Genomic DNA, 18,411 nt, shown 5'->3' on the forward strand with positions numbered 1-18,411 from the left:
CCTCTCATTTGCTATGAAGTTTGCCGGGCAAAGCCATCTCAGAGTAGTGACCGTAGCTCTTCTCTTCTTGGCTCTCCTCAGCTCCGGTGGCCCGGCGGAGGCAGCGCGGCTCATGGGCAAGATGAATGGTGGTGTTACCTCTCAGGCCAAGGGTTCCGGCGAATCATCTCGGCCTTCGGGTTGCACCAATGGCTCCGCCAACAATGGTGGCCCGTGTCCAATTGGTTGACTGACTCAGCTTTCGTCCCTGTTGGCATGATTAATTTGATTTCATTGAATTTTTTCAGACATTTCTTTTGAGGTCAGATTTGTTGCAGGACGGCTTCGTTATGATAATTTTAGTGTCGCTAAATATGTGCTAATATATTAATCGTGTGCATCTAACTAATATGATCAATATTATCGGATGCAAGCGAGACAATTAGCGCATATTTAGTGATCCTCCCGGAAAGATTTGTAATTAGTCACAATCCTTTTTTTCACCCTCTCTAAATATGACATTATAGAGGTGTATGAAATATTTATTAATGGCCTGCAGAGTTGTAAATAATTATTACATATTTTATTTCCTTTTGTGAAGATTATCCTGTTGTTTCTATCTCGCAAATTATGCAACTCTACTCGAGATGATGTGAGTACTGTTTATGTTCATAAACACTCCAGAAATAATGCCATTATTTTATCCATTATTACACTATCAGATGGAGATAAATTATTAACTAGACATGATGAAATCACGATAGATAATTTTATTTGTTGTTTAAACCTTGAAAATCTATAAAATCATATAAGGCTGCTCAACTTCTGGGGTAGGACTTCCCACGAGTTACTCATCCTAATATTAATTTTGCTCAATCCAGATTAACCGTGAAGTTATATAGAATTCAGTACATATGAAAAATATAATGGATAAATTTGTTTAGACATCTATAATATTTCACGTTTTTAGAGGACTATATAATTAATTTTTTTTCTTATATGAATATCTTTTTTATTTTAGGAGTGTATATGATAATAAAATTTTTTTAGAGATTATATGCGAAAAACAATAATAATTCAGGTGTCTAATTGAAAAAAGAGGGAAACCTAGGCGGTAATATGCAAAAACGAAAAAGAAAAAGGAATTTTCCATTTTGCATCCTACACTGTTTTTAATTCCACCCTCTTATCGGGGGCTTTTAGCTTTAGGGTGTTTTTGATATGTTTGTGAGAAAAGAATCCAATTGAAAATAGTGAAATATAGGAAGGGTATAAACGCATAATGGAGGGTGTGAAATGAAAATGTTCCAAAAGTTCCAACCCAACCAGCTAATCCCCCGCCCCACCCATCGAACAATCGCACCAAGGCTTAAGCCCTTTAGCGAAACCCCCAAATTTCAAAATTTCCACACCTTTCTCCTCCAATTCCGGGATCGAGACAAGAGGAAGACGCCGAAGAAGCGCCGGCATTGGCAGGGGCGGCGATGAGCGGCGCTCGGCTATGTACGGTGTTGACGGAGCTGGGATTTCACGGCCAGGATTCGCTTGATCCGGATAGCTTCGAGTGGCCGTTCCAGTACGAGGAGGTCCGACCCCTTCTTGAATGGATCTGCTCCAGTCTCCGGCCTTCGAACGTTCTCTCGCCATCGGAGCTTTCTCAGTACCTCTCTTTCTCTGTCCTATCGATCTTTTTGTCTTTGTCGGGTTGGACGAGGAAATGGAGATCTTGCCGCGTCTTTCTTGGGTTCCGCTGTGAATTATTGGCGGTTTTGTGTTTAGGTTGGGAAATGGTTGGAAAATTTGATAGTTTATATCTATTCGAGTTGGTGCTCCGTTCGGATTATTTGGTTTCGGGTTCGTGGGTTTCTTCATTAATTGGAGCTTAGTTAGGGAAGAAAAGTTTGCTGGTGCAGTTGGCACAGTATTCCTTTGCTCTCTTTTATTTTTCTTTACTTGGGTTTAAGAGGAAAGACGTTATTTTGCTGCGTTTTGCTTAGACATTTTGATGTTTTTTCTGGTCTGAGTTGGTGGCTCAGTTGGATTGTCTGAGTTGGTCAATTAGGAGAAAAAACTTTGCGGTGCACTTGGTCAAGTATTCCTTTGGTTTGGGTTTCTCATTTACGTGCTAATTAGACATATGATAATTTGGTTTACAGGTACGAGCAATTTGTGCAAGAAGAGAAGCTTCTGGAGGTAGAAATATTTCTCTTTATTGTTAACAAACTAAGCTTGGAGATGTGCTGGTTTAAATGTACGAGGCTTCGTGCTGTTCTATTTTGATTTGATTATGTATTATGAACTTTGAAGAAAATAATGCATTACTAACTTCAATAAAATAATAAATATGGACTGTGATTATACTTTTATCTCATCACCCCTTTTCTCCAATAAAGAGAAAAGGGAAAAGGGAAAAAAATAATGAATATAATATGATAAATTGTGCAGGTAGATATGCACTAAAGGCATAAATTTTACGAAATGACTGAAAATGCGTGTGATGAGATTGTTGAATCTTGAGAGAAAATTGCACAGAAGATAAGATTTAGAAACTTGACCCAAATAGTTGGAATAGAATCTATTGATTGTTTATGTCATATGTTATTTAATATCAATTGTCATTTGTTTTGATACAAACTGCTTCAATTTCTTTAAGCTGCACTTTCCAGTATCACATCTTGTAATGTGGAAATATTTTAGGGGGTGGACCTAGATTCTGCTTTTGATAGCATTTCAGCCTTTTCAAGCAAGAGAGACAACCAGGAAGCAGTATTTGGAGCTGAAGAAAGACTAATAGACATCCGGTATATTCAGCCATTCTCTTTTCATTCTTCTTATTTTCACAGATCTCTATTTCTATGTAACTATTTTTAAGTGCCAAATTCAATGTTATTGTTTGGTCACATCGTCAACTAATTCTTGTAAGCAACACATAGTTGGTCAGATTAGAAATGTGAGGTGGCTGTTCTCATATTCTGCTCGTTATAATTCATAGTATGGAATAAAACTTCCATGTAATGTGCAATATCTATTTGTGTGCCGACATCTTGATAACTGGAGTAGTTCAATCCAGCATACAGTTCTTTATTTATTACATAAACAGTATAACTTGCATTGTCCAGTATAATGTCTTAGCACATAAAATGTTTAACATTAGCCATCATATTTTCATGGTTTAAATTGCAAATGTGGTCTTGAAAGGTGAATCCATCAAATTGAAAGTTTATTAGATGTTCATCATGCATATTATGTATGTTGCCATGTGAAAAGCATCTGTCATGCTAACTCACTGCTATAAATATTGCAGAATTTAGGTTTCACGAAACAATAAACCTGCTGCTGTAGGTTGTAGCCAATTGATTTTAAAGTCATCGCTGGCAATCTGCTTGCTAACTTCATTTGTCAATCAAAGTTTTATGCCTTCATCTGTTTATCTCAATTTTCATCGTTAATAATTACCACCTTTTCTTTCTAGTGAGGCAAAGCTAGCATACAATGCTGAAGTTCTAGAATTGCAGAAGCAGCTTGCACGCCAACAGTCACAGTTTGATTTGCTGACAGGTCAAGCTTCTGCTCTTATCCAGGGAAGAAGGGCACGAGTGGCAGCTACATCTACAGTCAATGGTCAACTCCTGTCATTGGAAGAGAAGCTTTCTGCGGAGAATTTAGAGGTACGCCATATTCTTGATGAAGGCTGCAGGTAGTAAATCAGATCTGATCTTTACTATCTCTTGTCCCTTCTATTATTGATAGTGATCTAACAAAAGATGCTGGAGGAGCTCTTTAAACTTGTATTGTAGTTTGGTATGCCAATTCCAGTTCTTAGTTTCCAGATGTACATCTGCAAAAACACATTCTGTTGTACAACCATATCTTTTGGGAAAACTTGACCTTGAAATGAGCTCATCATTAGAGTACAAGTACGATGCCATCCATTTTAAAGCACTGATCCATTCCAGTATGCACAATACTTGGAAATTTAGTTTTAAGGTGTTTGGAAACAATTACAGATGTTCAATTCCATGTGAAAGTGAAAATTGAAGTAGTGTTTCAACTTCTCATCCCATTATTCTTCCATAATATTGTTAGGACTTTTTGATGGAAGGTGCAACCTAAGCTGCCGGAAGTTCAAGATATTTCGTTTGCTGTAACTAGAGAAGAATAGTAGATTGAGACTGAAATTTGGAATCATTTACGTTCTAGAAAACAACTGCATAACTGCTTAAGCTTAAGCATACTCTGCTTGAGTCCTGACTAGGTGTCTATGTGATCAATATCCTTTATGATGCTATAGTATGTAGGTTAACTTTGAAACTTAATCTCATTATACTTTATTTTACTTCTTTTGCCTACTATCAGATGAATGCAGTTCTAGGAAAAATTGCTGCTACAGCTCAGGAGCTCGCTCACTATCATTCAGGGGATGGTATGCTTTCTCAAGTCCAAAATTACCATTTGTCTGATTAGCACCTATGATTTTCTTTGCAACAATCTAATGATTCCTAATAGGTAGCTAGATGATAGTGAATAACTGAATATGTACGTAATTTTTCCTTTGTGCTTTTAAGTAATGTAATCTGATGTGCAGAGGATGGGATCTACCTAGCATACTCCGATTTCCATGCTTACTTGATTGGAGATTTAGCTTGTACCAAAGAGCTAAACCAGTGGTTCTCCAAGCAATTTGACAAGGTACAGTCTTCCCAGTTATTGCTTTATTTATTCAGGTATCTGTTGTTATCTACTATATTTTGTTTCAAATGACATTAAGTCAACTGAGATTTTCATAAATTGGTTGGTATATCCGAGCCTTCCTAGGAAGTAGGAAGTTATTCATCTGATCCAAGGATTTTACTATACTTTCACTTAATTTAAGAATTAAGATCAATGGTTTGAGTTTGCTAGACTTGGTGAGATTTCTTTTTTGCTAAAGCATCTGTGGAAGAGTATGGAAGATTAATTAGGCTTACAAAGCACTTTAGAATTTAAAAGAGATGGGCCACATATTAGTGTTACCGTTCTCACTAAAATTTGCATTCGGAATTGTACACTATCACAAAGTTAAACAAAAAGAATGAATCAAGAAGTGGAAGATTATATGTATTTGAACTTCAAGTAATTTACGACATAATTGTTTTAAGAATTCTTTGAAGTGTTAGGAGTGGGTATCAGTTCTGCATTCTGCAGTAGATCTTGCACTTTGGCTAGAAGATTATGACTAATAAAGAGCAGAAATATAACTTTATATGCCTGCAATAGCGATGTGTGTCACAATATTGTCACAATATTGTTGCTTTAAGCCTTTAACTATCGTGTTGAATTTAGACCTGATTATGTACAGTAGAGTGAATGCGCTCTGAAGGTTTCGTCATATCATAATATATCTCTGCCAAAATATGTGCATCAAGTTTTATTAGTGAACAATTGTGAGGTCAGTTCATAATATTCCTGCATGGTACTGTCCTGCAAAAGTTCCCATGCTTTCTTGTAGAATCTAGTCATTTTCGTATCTTGGCTTCAGCTTGATTGGAACTACCGAGTACTGATGACGATAATAACTTAGTATAATATTTGCATTGCAATGGTTATGAAGAATTGAAGATGACAGAAACCTTGTTCTCGATGCTGTTGGATTGCTACTTGGAATCATTGCTAGTATTAAGCTATTTATGCTGTTTGCTGCAAACTTTTCAGTGATTTTGTCCCATGTGATTTATATATTCAATATTTGCAAATATTTGGATCAATGTACTTTCAAAACATGCTGATTATCTTTGTCAATACATTAATATGTTGTTCCAATTAGGGACCATTTCGGCTTGTTGCTGAGGAGGGCAAGTCTAAATGTTCATGGGTGAGTCTTGATGACATCACTAATTGCTTGATAAGAGGTAAGAACCTTCAGATTTCTTGTGATTCTTGTAGTTCTGCTTATTTTGTTTCCTCATTTTTACTTTCATTGTCCTTGGAGCTACAAATTTTATAAGCTTATTTTTCTCTATTTGATGTATACAATAGGGGATTCTGAGAAGTCGCATCATCACCGTGTAGCTGAGCTCCAACGACTTCGTTCCATGTAGATATCTTTTGGTTTGATCCTTTTCTGGCTTTACTTATATTTTGCACTACATATCATGCAACTCTCAAAGCTACTTGATGCTTCTATTTTTTCTTCATGTTTTGTGTACATAATATGATAATGCCTTTATCAACTTGGATATTTATTGTTGTTTGGGTATTTCCTTGTTTTGATTTGTGTTTTAGTTGGTTATTAGGTTATATGTGCTTAGGGATGACATCGGTTCTACATATTGAAATTCTTTACCCTCTGTCCACGTACTATTTTATGTCTTGGAAACTAAATCAAGTTGCTTGATATTATGAATTACTCTCAGCATTCCTTTTATTGTTCTGGTCGAGTGTAAAGTATTGTTGATAAGATAAGCTCATGAAATAATGAAAATGTTTCACTGTCACAACTTCTTTTTTTCCACGAAGATGCATAATTAAAATTATTTCTGCCACCCGAAGCTTGCACAACAAAGTTATTAATCTGTTTGTGGAGCATATTTCCAGTTTTTGCTTTAAGATTTAATGTAGGTAAATTTGTCTGGCTTATATGTTTGTAAATTACATAACAGATTCGCAACAAGTGAGAGACAATGGGTGGAAGCCCAAGTTGAGAATGCTAAGCAGCAGGCTATACTCTCAATGCTGAAGTCTCAAATATCATCTGATGAGGCTCACATTCATCGGGATATTCATTCACTTAGGTATCTCCTACATATTTTTGTGACATACACCAGGATAACTGGATAATCATTGGTTTCTTTTGAATTAGGATTTGTCACATGCAAACTGGAGATAATTACATATGTGGAAAAGCTATTATTTTTCTGAGATTATAGTATTGTTCCTTTTAATAGCTGGGTTATCTTGATTAAAGATAATTGTTCTTGATGAGCTCTGAAGTGTGGCACGTATTTCATTAGTGTACTAGTTCTAAAGTATTTCAAACCTTTTGGATGTAATTCTCATTGCAGGAGGAAGAGTTCTGAACTGGCTGGGGAACTTGCGAACCTTTCCCAGAAGGTGCAGAAATTCTTATCCGAGGTATGCAGTAGATTCATTCTTGTCTGAAAATCTCCATTTTTCATTGTTAGGAACCAGTCCATATGGCTTTTCTTAAATTCTGTTTTTCTGTGTGCACACGTGCCTTGATACATGACAGATGTAGGACGCTAGATTTTGTTGCACAAATTATCAATTAAGCTAGTGAGGATAGCTATAAATAGTCTATCTATATGGCATAGGCCAGATAGACCTGCGGGAGTAGGAGTCGAGCCAGTTTACAGAGTGAACAAACAGTGTGAGCATCTAACAGGGTGGGTATAGGGATGCACCTCCTATATTGCTGTGGGTCATCCACAGTCTGCTGATTAGTTTAGTATCAGTCATCCATGTAGATTGGAAATAGCATGTTTCTTGTGCATAAGGTATTCAACTATGGGAAAAATTAACAACATTACAATGCTTCCCATATGCATTGGTCCATTATTTCTTGTATTATCTTTCTTTTTTATTGATTTTGATAAATAATACGATCATAACAGGTTAATATTGAGCTCTATATTTCCATACCCCCATAAAGATACACCTTCAATAAATACTATGTTGTAGCTAAGTGGCTTTTTCATGTGACTACTGTGATGTACCCTACAACCGTTGCCTAAACAAGAACATTTCTTTTCTTTCTTTTTGGTTGGCAGTTCATTCTTTCTCATTATTTGACGAAGTATATAATCAAATCTCCTATCAAGTCCTAAGTTCTTACATATTTTGACTTTTCTGTATCTTCTTTGTGAACTTCAAAACATAGAATTTGCACTTTCAAGATGCTTATACTTTCTTTTGCACCATTTCATATATGTATTAGAAGTCTCTGAGTGCTGTTCCAACTTTCAATGGTAAGATTTCATTGTTCAAGACAGTGTAACTGAAGTTCCATCATTTTTTTTTTTGAGAAAATTGAATTTTATCATTTTTCTTTGTATATGTTTCTGTTTATGAAAGTATTATTTACTTTTTATTTGATGTTTAGCTGCAATTAGAGTTGTCTCATCTTTGTTTCATTTGTTTCCTTCTTCAGACTATTCCATGTCTATGCTCAGAGCTTGCTCAACTTCAAGACACGTATATTTTGCAAGGTGTGGTGTTAATGAGATTGAAATGTAGTACTTGCTGAAATATTTGGCTTGGGGTTAATGATTTTCTCATTTCAACCTTTAGGGGATTATGATTTGAAGGTTATGCGCCAAGAATACTACATTAACCGGCAAAAGACGGTATGTACATCCACTAGCTGTTAAATGGCAATGTGTACCATGAAGGTGCATTAATCTGTTTTACGTGCACCTCTAACCCAATTAACCTTCATTGCTAACCGTTTCCTTTGAAGAACTGTTTCATAGCAAATCATAAGATCCTTTTACTTGTTTAATCTCTACATGGGCACTCTCTTTATCTCCACTTGATTGACTGATTTTCAATACTATAAACTAATTCAGAGGACATAGAGTCATGATTTTCATTGGACGATACATTGAAGTCATGTACAAACAGCCTTGCTTTCTAATGGGGTAGGGATTCCCTCCATCGACACTGTATGGGTGGATCCTCATGTATGGACTACTGTGCTGGCCGATACTTACCATGCCAACATAGTGTCGACATGTTGCATGGGATGTGCTGTAGGAACGCCCCTAAAGAGCTAAAAAAACCTTTATACAAGTGAGAAAGGCTTTGTATAAGCTTTTCTTAGTCCTATGGAGGAATTGGAGAAGTACCATCGTTGCATTATCACTTAAGTTAGGTTTCATTAATATATCACTTAAAGTTAAGATCCATTAATATATCACTTAAGTTAGGATCCATTAATATTCAATCACTTAAGGATCCATTATCACTTAAAGTGAGGATCCATTAAGAATGATTAATTCATCATCTTCTTTCCCTTTCCTCTACGGCCGATTAAAACATAGCAGTGGCTGAGAGGGAGAAGTGGCGGTGAAGCCTTCCAACTGGTTCCTCTCTTCTTTCTCTTCTTCTCTCTTCTTTCTCTTTTTTCTCCTTTTTCCTTTCCTTTTCTTCTCCTCTTTATTCTTACCCATGCTTGCCGTGTCGGCATGCACATTGCATGTGCCAACGGCATGATACATTTGTCGGTCAATATTCAGATGTGTCGTAGACCAATAGACTTTCTTGCTGTTATTTTGTTAACTTTTTTTGCTTGGATTATTCAATTACTAAAGTTAGGCCCAAAATGATTATATTTTAAAGCAATGTCTTTGAAATTTTTTACAGTTTAGAAATGGATATGTTTCATGAGATTGGCCAATTTTCCAAATGCACATTGCTGTTTCTATTAACTGTTTTGTTTATTCACCTGTTTCAAAATGAGATAGTATTCTTAAATAATTATTTGTTTCTTGTCAATGCTGACAACTTTCAATTGTTATAACAATAATTATCATTCATTGTGACAACTGTTTACTTTAACTTATCATGCTGAAGCTTCTATTTTCATGCAGTTCATCAATCATCTAGTTAATCAACTTGCCAGGCACCGTTTTCTGAAAATTGCTTGTCAGCTTGAAAGGAGGACCATACTGAGTGCATATTCCTTGCTTAAAGTTATTGAATCAGAGTTGCAAGGTTATCTATCGGCAGCCAATGGGCGTCTGGTATGCAATCATATGTATCACTGATAGCATCATGTATCTTCTAGGTTTGGTATAACTATGCAAGATACCCTTTAACTATGCTACTTCTTGTACAATAACTATGCTACAGTAGGTTGTGTCCAAAAAAAGAAAAAAGACTATGTTAGTATAACTTCTTGTTTGCCCTGGACCTCTTACTTTCTTCATGCATGGGAGCATTGGGATCAAGTTGTTTCATTTTTAATTTTTCATTGTTGTTGACTTAATAGAACATATAACTCAAAATTTTCCTTGAATGTGAATTGAATTTTGGCTTCCATTAATGCCATAGGGGCATTGTCTTTCTCTAATTCAAGCTGCATCTGAGGTACAAGAACAAGGTGCAGTTGATGATCGTGATACTTTCCTGCATGGTGTGCGGGATCTTCTTAGCATCCATTCAAGTAAACATCCAATACGTGTATTGGCTCAATTTGCAGGCTTTTATGTGCCTATCTGATATTTTCTCCTTTGTAGATGCCCAAGCAGCATTACCAACATATGTGTCTGCACATGGCATAGTTCAGCAGATATCAACGCTGCAGTCTGACTTACTGTCTCTTCAGTTTGAATTAGAAAATACTCTTCCAGCTGACCGAAGAAGATGCATCAACGATTTGTGAGTTCTTCTTCTTCTTTTTGCATCATCTCATATATTGAGCTTTTAGTTTTTTTTCTAATGTCCATAGTGGTCATATTCAACATTTGTATTTTAGCTTGAGCTTTCTAGAAAATTCAGTTTAGTGGGTTTCTTCTTGTGAAGAACTTTTGAAATTGTGCTTTGACAGAACTTAACAGAAGTTGCTTAATTTGTGGAACATTTTTGTTCATTAGTATGAGGCTATGAAGCATGGACAAGGGATATGGCAACTCATTCAGTTAGCTTCTATTGATAAAAATCTCGGAAGTACCTAAAAAGTATTTAAGAAGTATCCATTCCTAGCTATGAGGTGTTGTTGCTTAAATTGGGGTCGTTTTCATTCATTGCTATGAGGTGTTGTGCTTTGCTATTAGTTTATCATAAATTAGCCCGGTACTTACTAATATATTTCAACCATTTCATCATATTTTATGTTTCTTCTTCACCTAGGATTAACTTCAGTGCCTTTGGCTACTCAGGAATCTTGTTGGTTATATTTTCTCTATCCAAGACAACTTCTGCCTGCAACGTGTCGTTGCCTTTCATGAATTGCAAAAGATATGTAATCCTTTTTTGATATCATTGAAAGTAACATGAAATAAGAGAGGCTGAGAGCTACATTACAAAATATGCAAAAATGAGAACTATGTTATGCTTGTTGAAATCGCACAAGTTTCATCATGGTAGACAAGTAATATGCAATGAAGACAACAAAGTAGGAAGATAAGCTTTGCCACCAATCATGACAAGGAAATACTATGTAGTTTTCTTAGTCATATTTGTGTATACTTGACAACCCCTAAACTACATGAACTAGTCTGGTTCTTCCTGCTACCAAATTTAGGGAAAAAGCTCTTATATGTACTGTTCAATATATTTTAATTGTTTGCACTTTACAGTCCGTTTACTTAATTAAGCATCGGCATCCAATAGAAGCAAAATTTATGAATGTCTTTTAAACCAGCATATGATGTTTCTGAATTTTTTAAAAATTTTCCATTGCCATCAAAAGGCATCACGAAGTTGTACTGTATATCAGGAGAGTGTAGATCTAATTCATGATATGAGTTATGTCCTGCTCAATCTTATAGTCTCATCCAAAATTTTACTGCCAATGTTAGAAAAGTTCTGCGAGGACTATAAGCTAACAAGAACTTGGTAGCACGATGACTAAGTTGATTTACGCTACTTGAGATAGTAGAATATTGCTTCAATATAATGTTCTACTAAATATTTGGTCTGTGTAGTTTTACAGTTTGCAACTTTTTCTGCAGATGCACTTTGATTCAAACTCTTGAACAACTCCTGTTTGCATCATCAGCAACTGCAGAACCAATATTGACTCCTAGGGTATATGTTTTCTCTCTCAACCAGTTGTATCTGTTGTATTATATAGGAACACCTTTATTCTTTTATCACTGAGATTTTTTACTCTTCCAAGTTCCAAGTGGTTTAATATTATAATTCTCTCTAACCAATCTGTTCGCAATATCAAGGTTGTGTAAATATGGTCTATGTGACCTATAATTATATGTCTATTGCATGAAAATTATGATTAGGGAGGAAAAGAGGTGTGCTACTTACCTCCATTCTTGGAGAGGTTTCCACGATTTGAACGCCCATCCATGGGTTGCACAGTCTGGCCCAAACTATTCAAGAGTAGATGTCTTCTGTGCATTGATCTCCATAATGTGAATTCACTTACTAAGCTGCACTGCTCTCTTGTCTTAAAATGATGCATGCCAAATTTCTTATAGTTAAAAGATTCACCTTGAGAAGCATCAAAGCAGGGCAAGAAAGTTTTTGAGATGATTTGCTGCTGGTCCAAGATATTGATTGTTAACTGCTAATATAATTTAAGCTTATAACTGTAGTCATGTCATCCTGTTCATTGGCTGATTGTCTTCCACATAGAAATAATGTGTTTGAAAAGACTTAAAAAGAACAAGGAAAACCTACTCTAACCAGTCAAGGACTATATATGAGTATTTTTTTCTTTGCATTTTTGAACCACAAGACACTTGTTTTCCATTTGGAAAACATTGAAGTTGAATTCCAAAGTTCAGATAGTTAGAGAGAAAAGGAAAGGAATTCTGAAGGGAGAAATTATAAATGGTACTGATAGCCAAGAAAAGGAACAACGATGATAACATTTTCAGAACTTTTCTGCAGTATTAGAATATTAATTTTTTGAAATAAGCATGATAATTTTTTGAAATGGTGCTGTTGTCTCATGCTTGCTCGTGAATGTTGTACTTTGAGAAACTTAGACGACGCATTATCTTTGTCACAAGAATCATTTCAATGGTTTTTGGCTTGCTTTCATGTGAGAATGCTCTAATAATATGTACCATTGTATCACAGCCTTTGATGCGAGCACTTGATGATATGGAAAAGGTCAACTCACAGGTCTCTGCTTTTGTTGAGGAAGTAACAGAGGTTCACCGTCAGAAGGCTGAGGTAGTTCACTTTAATTTGTTTTTGCGGATTGGTCTGTCTAGTTTCCTAACTAATAAAATGTTGAAATAAAGTGCATGAATACGAACATTATGTGAAGGGGAATACAATAAAATAGTTATGTCTTATCCTTTTTCAATCCTCTTGATCATGCTCATGATGTCTGAATCATAGATTGTGAAACATCATCCACATGAGGTCGGGCGGGAAAGGCAGGTATTTGTTGATTTCTTCTGCAACCCGGATCGTCTCAGGAATCAAGTCAGGGAGCTCACTGCTCGTGTCAAAGCTCTCCAAGAGTAACAGTTGTCTGCGAGTTCCACACAGATAGTTCCATTGTCCAGATGGATGAGCTGCAAATTCTCAAAATACAGCGGATCAACCATCCCACACTACTGTGTGTGGTAACTGGTCGCATGCTTTCTCTTCTAGTGCATCGAATTCCTTTTCTCCTTATCACTTCTGGTTTAATAGAAAAGTGATCACCGAGAACTTTCCCTGCAACCAGTTTCACAAGTCTTCTTGGCAGGAATGGTTTCTTTTGATGCTATCTGCAATAGTGAACCTTGCAGTTGGTTATTGTTGTATTATTTCGAGATACTGTTGACACATCAAATGTATTTTGCATACCAGTTTTTTTTTTTTCCTTTATACTATTGTAATGTATTTATAGTGGAAGTCTTGTTACTCTTTTACATATTTTATATAATCCCATCTTGTTCATCTCTTCACCCTTCGGAAGCATTTTAGTACCACTTCCCACTTACATTCACGATGATATTTTTGTCCGAGTCTTCTTTACTGCTTGAATCCACAAATTGCTACAGAGTGTTCTCAATGAAGTCAGTGGAATAGTACCTCATGTCACTGCAACAGAAGCGGCCAAAACAAATTACTGTAGTTGATTTGTTCAAAGATCCGTGGACTTCCATGCAAATTATAATTTATCCATGTGGGTTTGACTTGATTTCAATGTATACTCGTGTGATTTTAATTTAAGCACTTAATTCTGAGCCTTTTTTCACAGGAAATTAGATCAAATAATATAGTTGGCTCTCTAATATTTTAGTCTGGCTCTCCCCTTGAAACTATCGCTATATTTATGTGTGGCTAATTAAGTCTTTTTAATTTGGTCTAAATCATAAGAACGTTTAACTATTTAAATTTAAAGTACATAGGGTAACTTAAAATCGGGCCAAACCAAAAGTTATGAATAATAATTTATCTATTGAAAAAAATTGCTTAATGCTAAGTGTTGTCCAATAAATTTCTCCTTAGAGTCTTAATTAATCTTGCCTTTATGGTAGTCAAAGCAAAAAAGATTGCTGTCTTGAGGGCATTTATGGAAGACACTACGAGGACCTAATAATTATTCTTAAAAATAATGGGACTGCATAAGAAAACGGCATACGCAAATAGGTAGAAGGAGGAGGTGCTAAATGCATATAATTCCTCTCCCAAGCTCCACGTTATTTGCTTGTGATGGCTTCCATTCTCCGGCCCTCTTCCCCGATCTCTACCTTTCACCCATCTCCCCACTCTTAACCTAACCTAACCATCTCCCAAAGTTACACGCTTTTGCTCCAGATCTTTACTAATTCTCACTTGGGTAAGCTCTGAGATTGATGCTATAAACATGGTATGTTCCTACAGATCACACAATTCGTTCTTCATTTGTAGATCAAATGGTCTTTATTTCCCTTTATGCTTATAAAGATCTAATCTTTTATCTTTTTCCCCATCTTTTTGGGGATTATTTGATGGATTAGTATCATTACTGTGATTTTGCGGGTAGAGACGCATTTTGAGCACAATGGGTTTATGGTTGTGTTCGGTATATTATTCTGAGATAATGACAAGTCTTTTGGAATATTTGCGAACCGAATTTAATAAATTTGTGGTGCTTTCTTTTTCCCAGATTAGTGGGGGAATTGGAAACTTTGTGCCATTGCAATCTTATTATGTAGATTCTAGCTTTTGTTTATGCCCTGCTAAGAATATTACAGAATCTCTCGAGCCAAAAACGAAGAAGAAACGAAGATTGAGCTCAAGTTGATAGAACCTATACTAACTGCATTGTGCGTAAAAGATAGAATTTCCTTTATTTTAGCAAATGGTGTAGTTTTCCCTAAATGCAGTGCCCAACAATGTTCTTCGCAGGAAAGGGAAGCAAAGAAGGAGGCCTTTAGAAAGTATCTAGAATCCAGTGGAGTTCTTGATGCTCTTACAAAAGGTTCTCCTCTATCCTGATTGTGGTTTCATTCTATGGCTCTAAAAGAGTTCCATTATTTATACATATTTGTGCACTGTAGTTATGCCTGTTTCCTCTGCAATGCTTTGTAGTTCTTGTTGCTTTATACGAAGAGAATGAGAAGCCTTCTTCTGCAGTTGAGTAAGTTCAGTAACTTTAATCATGAAGTTAGTCTGACTGCTGCTCAAGTAATTGATAGTTCTTTTGAGAAAGAAAAAGAGATTACTGAAATTATTTAGCTTATATAGTAATGTGCTGATGTTAGTTTACTTGGAATATAATTCATAGAGATAAATGCTTCTTTGAAGAAGTGGCAAATAAATTTTCGTTTCTAAAATATAGATAAGATGATTCCCTGAAGAAGTAACAGATACATAAACAAATGGCAGCATGGTGAAAGATACTTTGCAGGCACTGTTGCACAAATTTTCACTCTCAACTCTCAAGACTTAGCTTAGTTACCTTTCAGTCTGTTGCAGATGCTTAACAGCAGGTTGAAATGAGTATTACGATTTGTCCTTTTTCTTTCTTAGGTTCGTTCAGCAGAAGTTAGGTGGCCCATCAGTTTCTGATTATGAAAAGCTCAAGGCTGAGAAGTTGGACTTGCAGTTGAAGTATGACGAACTTTTGGCAAGTCACAGAGAAATATGCAGACAGGTACTTTTGTTCTTACATACTGTGGGGAGTGGGGACTTCCATAAACAGATGATGCAAAATGTAGATCAGAAAGCAATGAACAATTAACACACTGCTTAGTCTTAGTGTGAAAATTACTTCATGTGGAATGCTTTCTAGTTTACATGAAGTTGGCAGGCGTTAAATACAAAATACAACAATGAACTGGAAGTCATTGAAGAGTGTGTGTTATTCCTTGAAATCACTATATTTGTTTACTCTGATATTTACATCTATATCTTGTGTTTAAATTATTGCAGCTTGAAGAGCTTAAGAACTCAAACAGCTTTCAAGGACACTATGAATGCTGATACTACAAAAGTTCCATCATGAGACAATTCCACAAGTGATTACTTTTACTCTTATATGTTTCAACAATTTTTACTGTTTGTGAAGTCATAGTTATTCTTTTTGCTGATCAAAGAGAAGAGCTTCCTACTTAAAATTGTTGCACAATATTGTATTTCTTTGTTTCAGTTCTGTTATGATCCTTATCCACATTTCTATCATCAATTTATCAAGTGAGAATTTGTTTCCTTGTTTCACTTCCCTGCTCAAAAAGCACAATAACTAGACTACAGAGACTCTTGTAAAACTAATTGGTGCTAGCAAACTAACTCAATTCAGTATCCTTGTTTTTATCTTTTGATAAATTGCATTTACTTTAGATTATTATTCTGAATAACACTATAAGATGGTCGAAATAATGATGCTTTTCGGGTTTAGAAAATAACTGAGGAATTAAAGCAAGGAAAAACTTTGCTTCACATTAATCATTAAATGTAATTTAACTTATAACTTACCTCTCGTAATACTTACCGATAACCATATGGGATGGTTACAAGACCCTTTGAACTATTGAGACATTTTAATTCTCTCATCAGCTATTTAATATCTCTTACATCTCTGGTTTAGTAGATGAAAAACATTAGATGACTATTTTACTCTTAATTTCTCTGTCTTTTTTTTTTCTTTGAATGAGGGTTAAGCGATCCTCAGAGCATCTAAGATTAATCTTATGATATTTTTTAACAGAAAAATTAAATGCACAACTAAAGAAAGGGGCAATATTTGAGAAGTTTATATAGTTCAGAGCAGTGTTAATATATAAATACATAAGGGAATCTATGTGGAAAAAAATGATATAATTCAAAGGTCTAGATACCCTAAAAAAGAAGATAATTGTAGACTAAACCGTCGTTTACCCGTGAAATATGAATAATCTTTTTCTGAAAAAAGTTCTTATTCTAGTGTAGTAACTAAGCATAAAATTAGCTTCATCTGTATACTAATTCATCTTTCTTTTTATTACATACAACTTTTAAACATCAATTTAATAATAATATAAAATTACTATTTTGTGCCTATATTAGATAACAACTAATTACTACTAGTACTACTTTATATCCAATCAAAATTATTTGTATCATTTAGTTTAAAATGTCACTAATTTCTAATACAAATTCACTATAATTTATTATTTTAATATCAACGTTACGTCACGTTAAATATAATTATTAACTTCTATACTAGGATTCAACTAAACAATAAAATAACTTATGCATTAGTTATCTTCCTATGATATTAAAAATTAAAATATCTTTTCTAAGCTGAGCCTTTTTCCCCTATAACAACAAATGATCTGAGACAATAACATCGGATTTGGATTCCTCTTCTCTCTTAATAATAAAAATAATGTAAGTAAAATAAATAGACAACAATAATAATAATAATAGTAGTAGTAGAAAAAAGGACATTGGATTCTGTACATCTTTGCGAGTGTATGGTTGTGGTCCAGTCATGCACTAATATCGGACATCATTTAAAGACGAACATAATGTATTTATTGGTAGATTCCACTTTAATAATTCCACCACTATTTTTGCCAGATTTGTAGTACCAACTTCGTGGTAGAGTTGACTACGATCATCACTTTTGACCACTTTCTGGGGACTTTCTTTTTCTCTCTCTGAGAAAGTCCGCAGTGAAACATTTTGACCATTAACTTGTTATAAGAAAATTCAAAACTAGGCAGTGGTTTTTCTCTCTCTCTCTCTCTCTTTTATTTTTAAAGGAAAGCTAGATTTCAAAAGCTACAAAACTTGATATAGAGAAAATATTAAGAGAAGCCTCCAATTTATCTACAAAAGACTGCAGAATAAAAAACATCTACTAAAGTAGATAGATGCATTACAACAAAAAGATTATGATATTAAATTTAATGGGAATAAAACATCAACATAGCATCAAGAGCAAGCAAGTTATATATTCTCAATAATTAGATTAGATAATTAGATTAGATAACTGATCTAACATTCTTATAGGAGTAGATTATAACAAAAATTTAAGCTCCTAACCTTTTAATTGGAGAGATAATTAGACTTAATGATAAAATAATACTAAAAAATAAAAAGAAACAGGGAGCTAATCATAAAATTACTAAAATACAAGGTGCTACTTGAAAAATTACCTAGAGTAAATTATTTACAACCAAATAGCAATCAACAGTCAATCAACAGCTCAACACACCCTCTGCCGTTTCCTTCCAAGAATATCTCATTCCGCACCCCCCATAAAATATAAAAAAAATAAGTATATACATATATATTCATGTGAAAATATAATAAGATCTCGATCTACGGGTGTGGGCA

The 18,411-nt window shown here is 34.9% G+C and overlaps 2 protein-coding genes across 2 annotated transcripts; both read left to right on the forward strand.

The window, feature by feature from the left end:
• The first annotated feature begins 1,330 nt into the window (after positions 1 to 1,330).
• On the forward strand, positions 1,331 to 13,559 carry LOC140759572 (AUGMIN subunit 3). Its single transcript, XM_073096171.1, has 18 exons — positions 1,331 to 1,639; positions 2,136 to 2,172; positions 2,677 to 2,780; positions 3,452 to 3,647; positions 4,336 to 4,402; positions 4,565 to 4,668; positions 5,783 to 5,867; positions 5,995 to 6,052; positions 6,618 to 6,749; positions 7,020 to 7,089; positions 8,126 to 8,183; positions 8,266 to 8,321; positions 9,567 to 9,719; positions 10,030 to 10,141; positions 10,215 to 10,356; positions 11,652 to 11,727; positions 12,742 to 12,837; positions 13,009 to 13,559. Exons 1-18 carry the CDS (start codon positions 1,464 to 1,466, stop codon positions 13,135 to 13,137), a joined length of 1,851 nt encoding a protein of 616 aa, XP_072952272.1. The 5' UTR covers positions 1,331 to 1,463; the 3' UTR covers positions 13,138 to 13,559.
• A 732-nt stretch (positions 13,560 to 14,291) lies between these two features.
• On the forward strand, positions 14,292 to 16,305 carry LOC140759282 (uncharacterized). Its single transcript, XM_073095796.1, has 5 exons — positions 14,292 to 14,473; positions 14,995 to 15,067; positions 15,178 to 15,226; positions 15,619 to 15,742; positions 16,021 to 16,305. Exons 1-5 carry the CDS (start codon positions 14,471 to 14,473, stop codon positions 16,069 to 16,071), a joined length of 300 nt encoding a protein of 99 aa, XP_072951897.1. The 5' UTR covers positions 14,292 to 14,470; the 3' UTR covers positions 16,072 to 16,305.
• Positions 16,306 to 18,411: the final 2,106 nt, after the last annotated feature.

The sequence above is a fragment of the Typha angustifolia genome, chromosome 4 (genome assembly GCF_048772165.1).
Source record: "Typha angustifolia cultivar Huaian chromosome 4, ASM4877216v1, whole genome shotgun sequence".
NCBI lineage: Eukaryota > Viridiplantae > Streptophyta > Magnoliopsida > Poales > Typhaceae > Typha > Typha angustifolia.

Coding starts and splice junctions, on each gene's coding strand:
- LOC140759572 (XM_073096171.1), top strand. CDS start 1,464: ATGAGCGGCGCTCGGCTATGTACGGTGTTGACGGAGCTGGGATTTCAC. Junction 2,173..2,676: donor AAGAAGAGAAGCTTCTGGAG/GTAGAAATATTT, acceptor GAAATATTTTAG/GGGGTGGACCTAGATTCTGC. Junction 6,750..7,019: donor CGGGATATTCATTCACTTAG/GTATCTCCTACA, acceptor TTCTCATTGCAG/GAGGAAGAGTTCTGAACTGG.
- LOC140759282 (XM_073095796.1), top strand. Junction 15,068..15,177: donor TCTTGATGCTCTTACAAAAG/GTTCTCCTCTAT, acceptor AATGCTTTGTAG/TTCTTGTTGCTTTATACGAA. Junction 15,743..16,020: donor ACAGAGAAATATGCAGACAG/GTACTTTTGTTC, acceptor AAATTATTGCAG/CTTGAAGAGCTTAAGAACTC.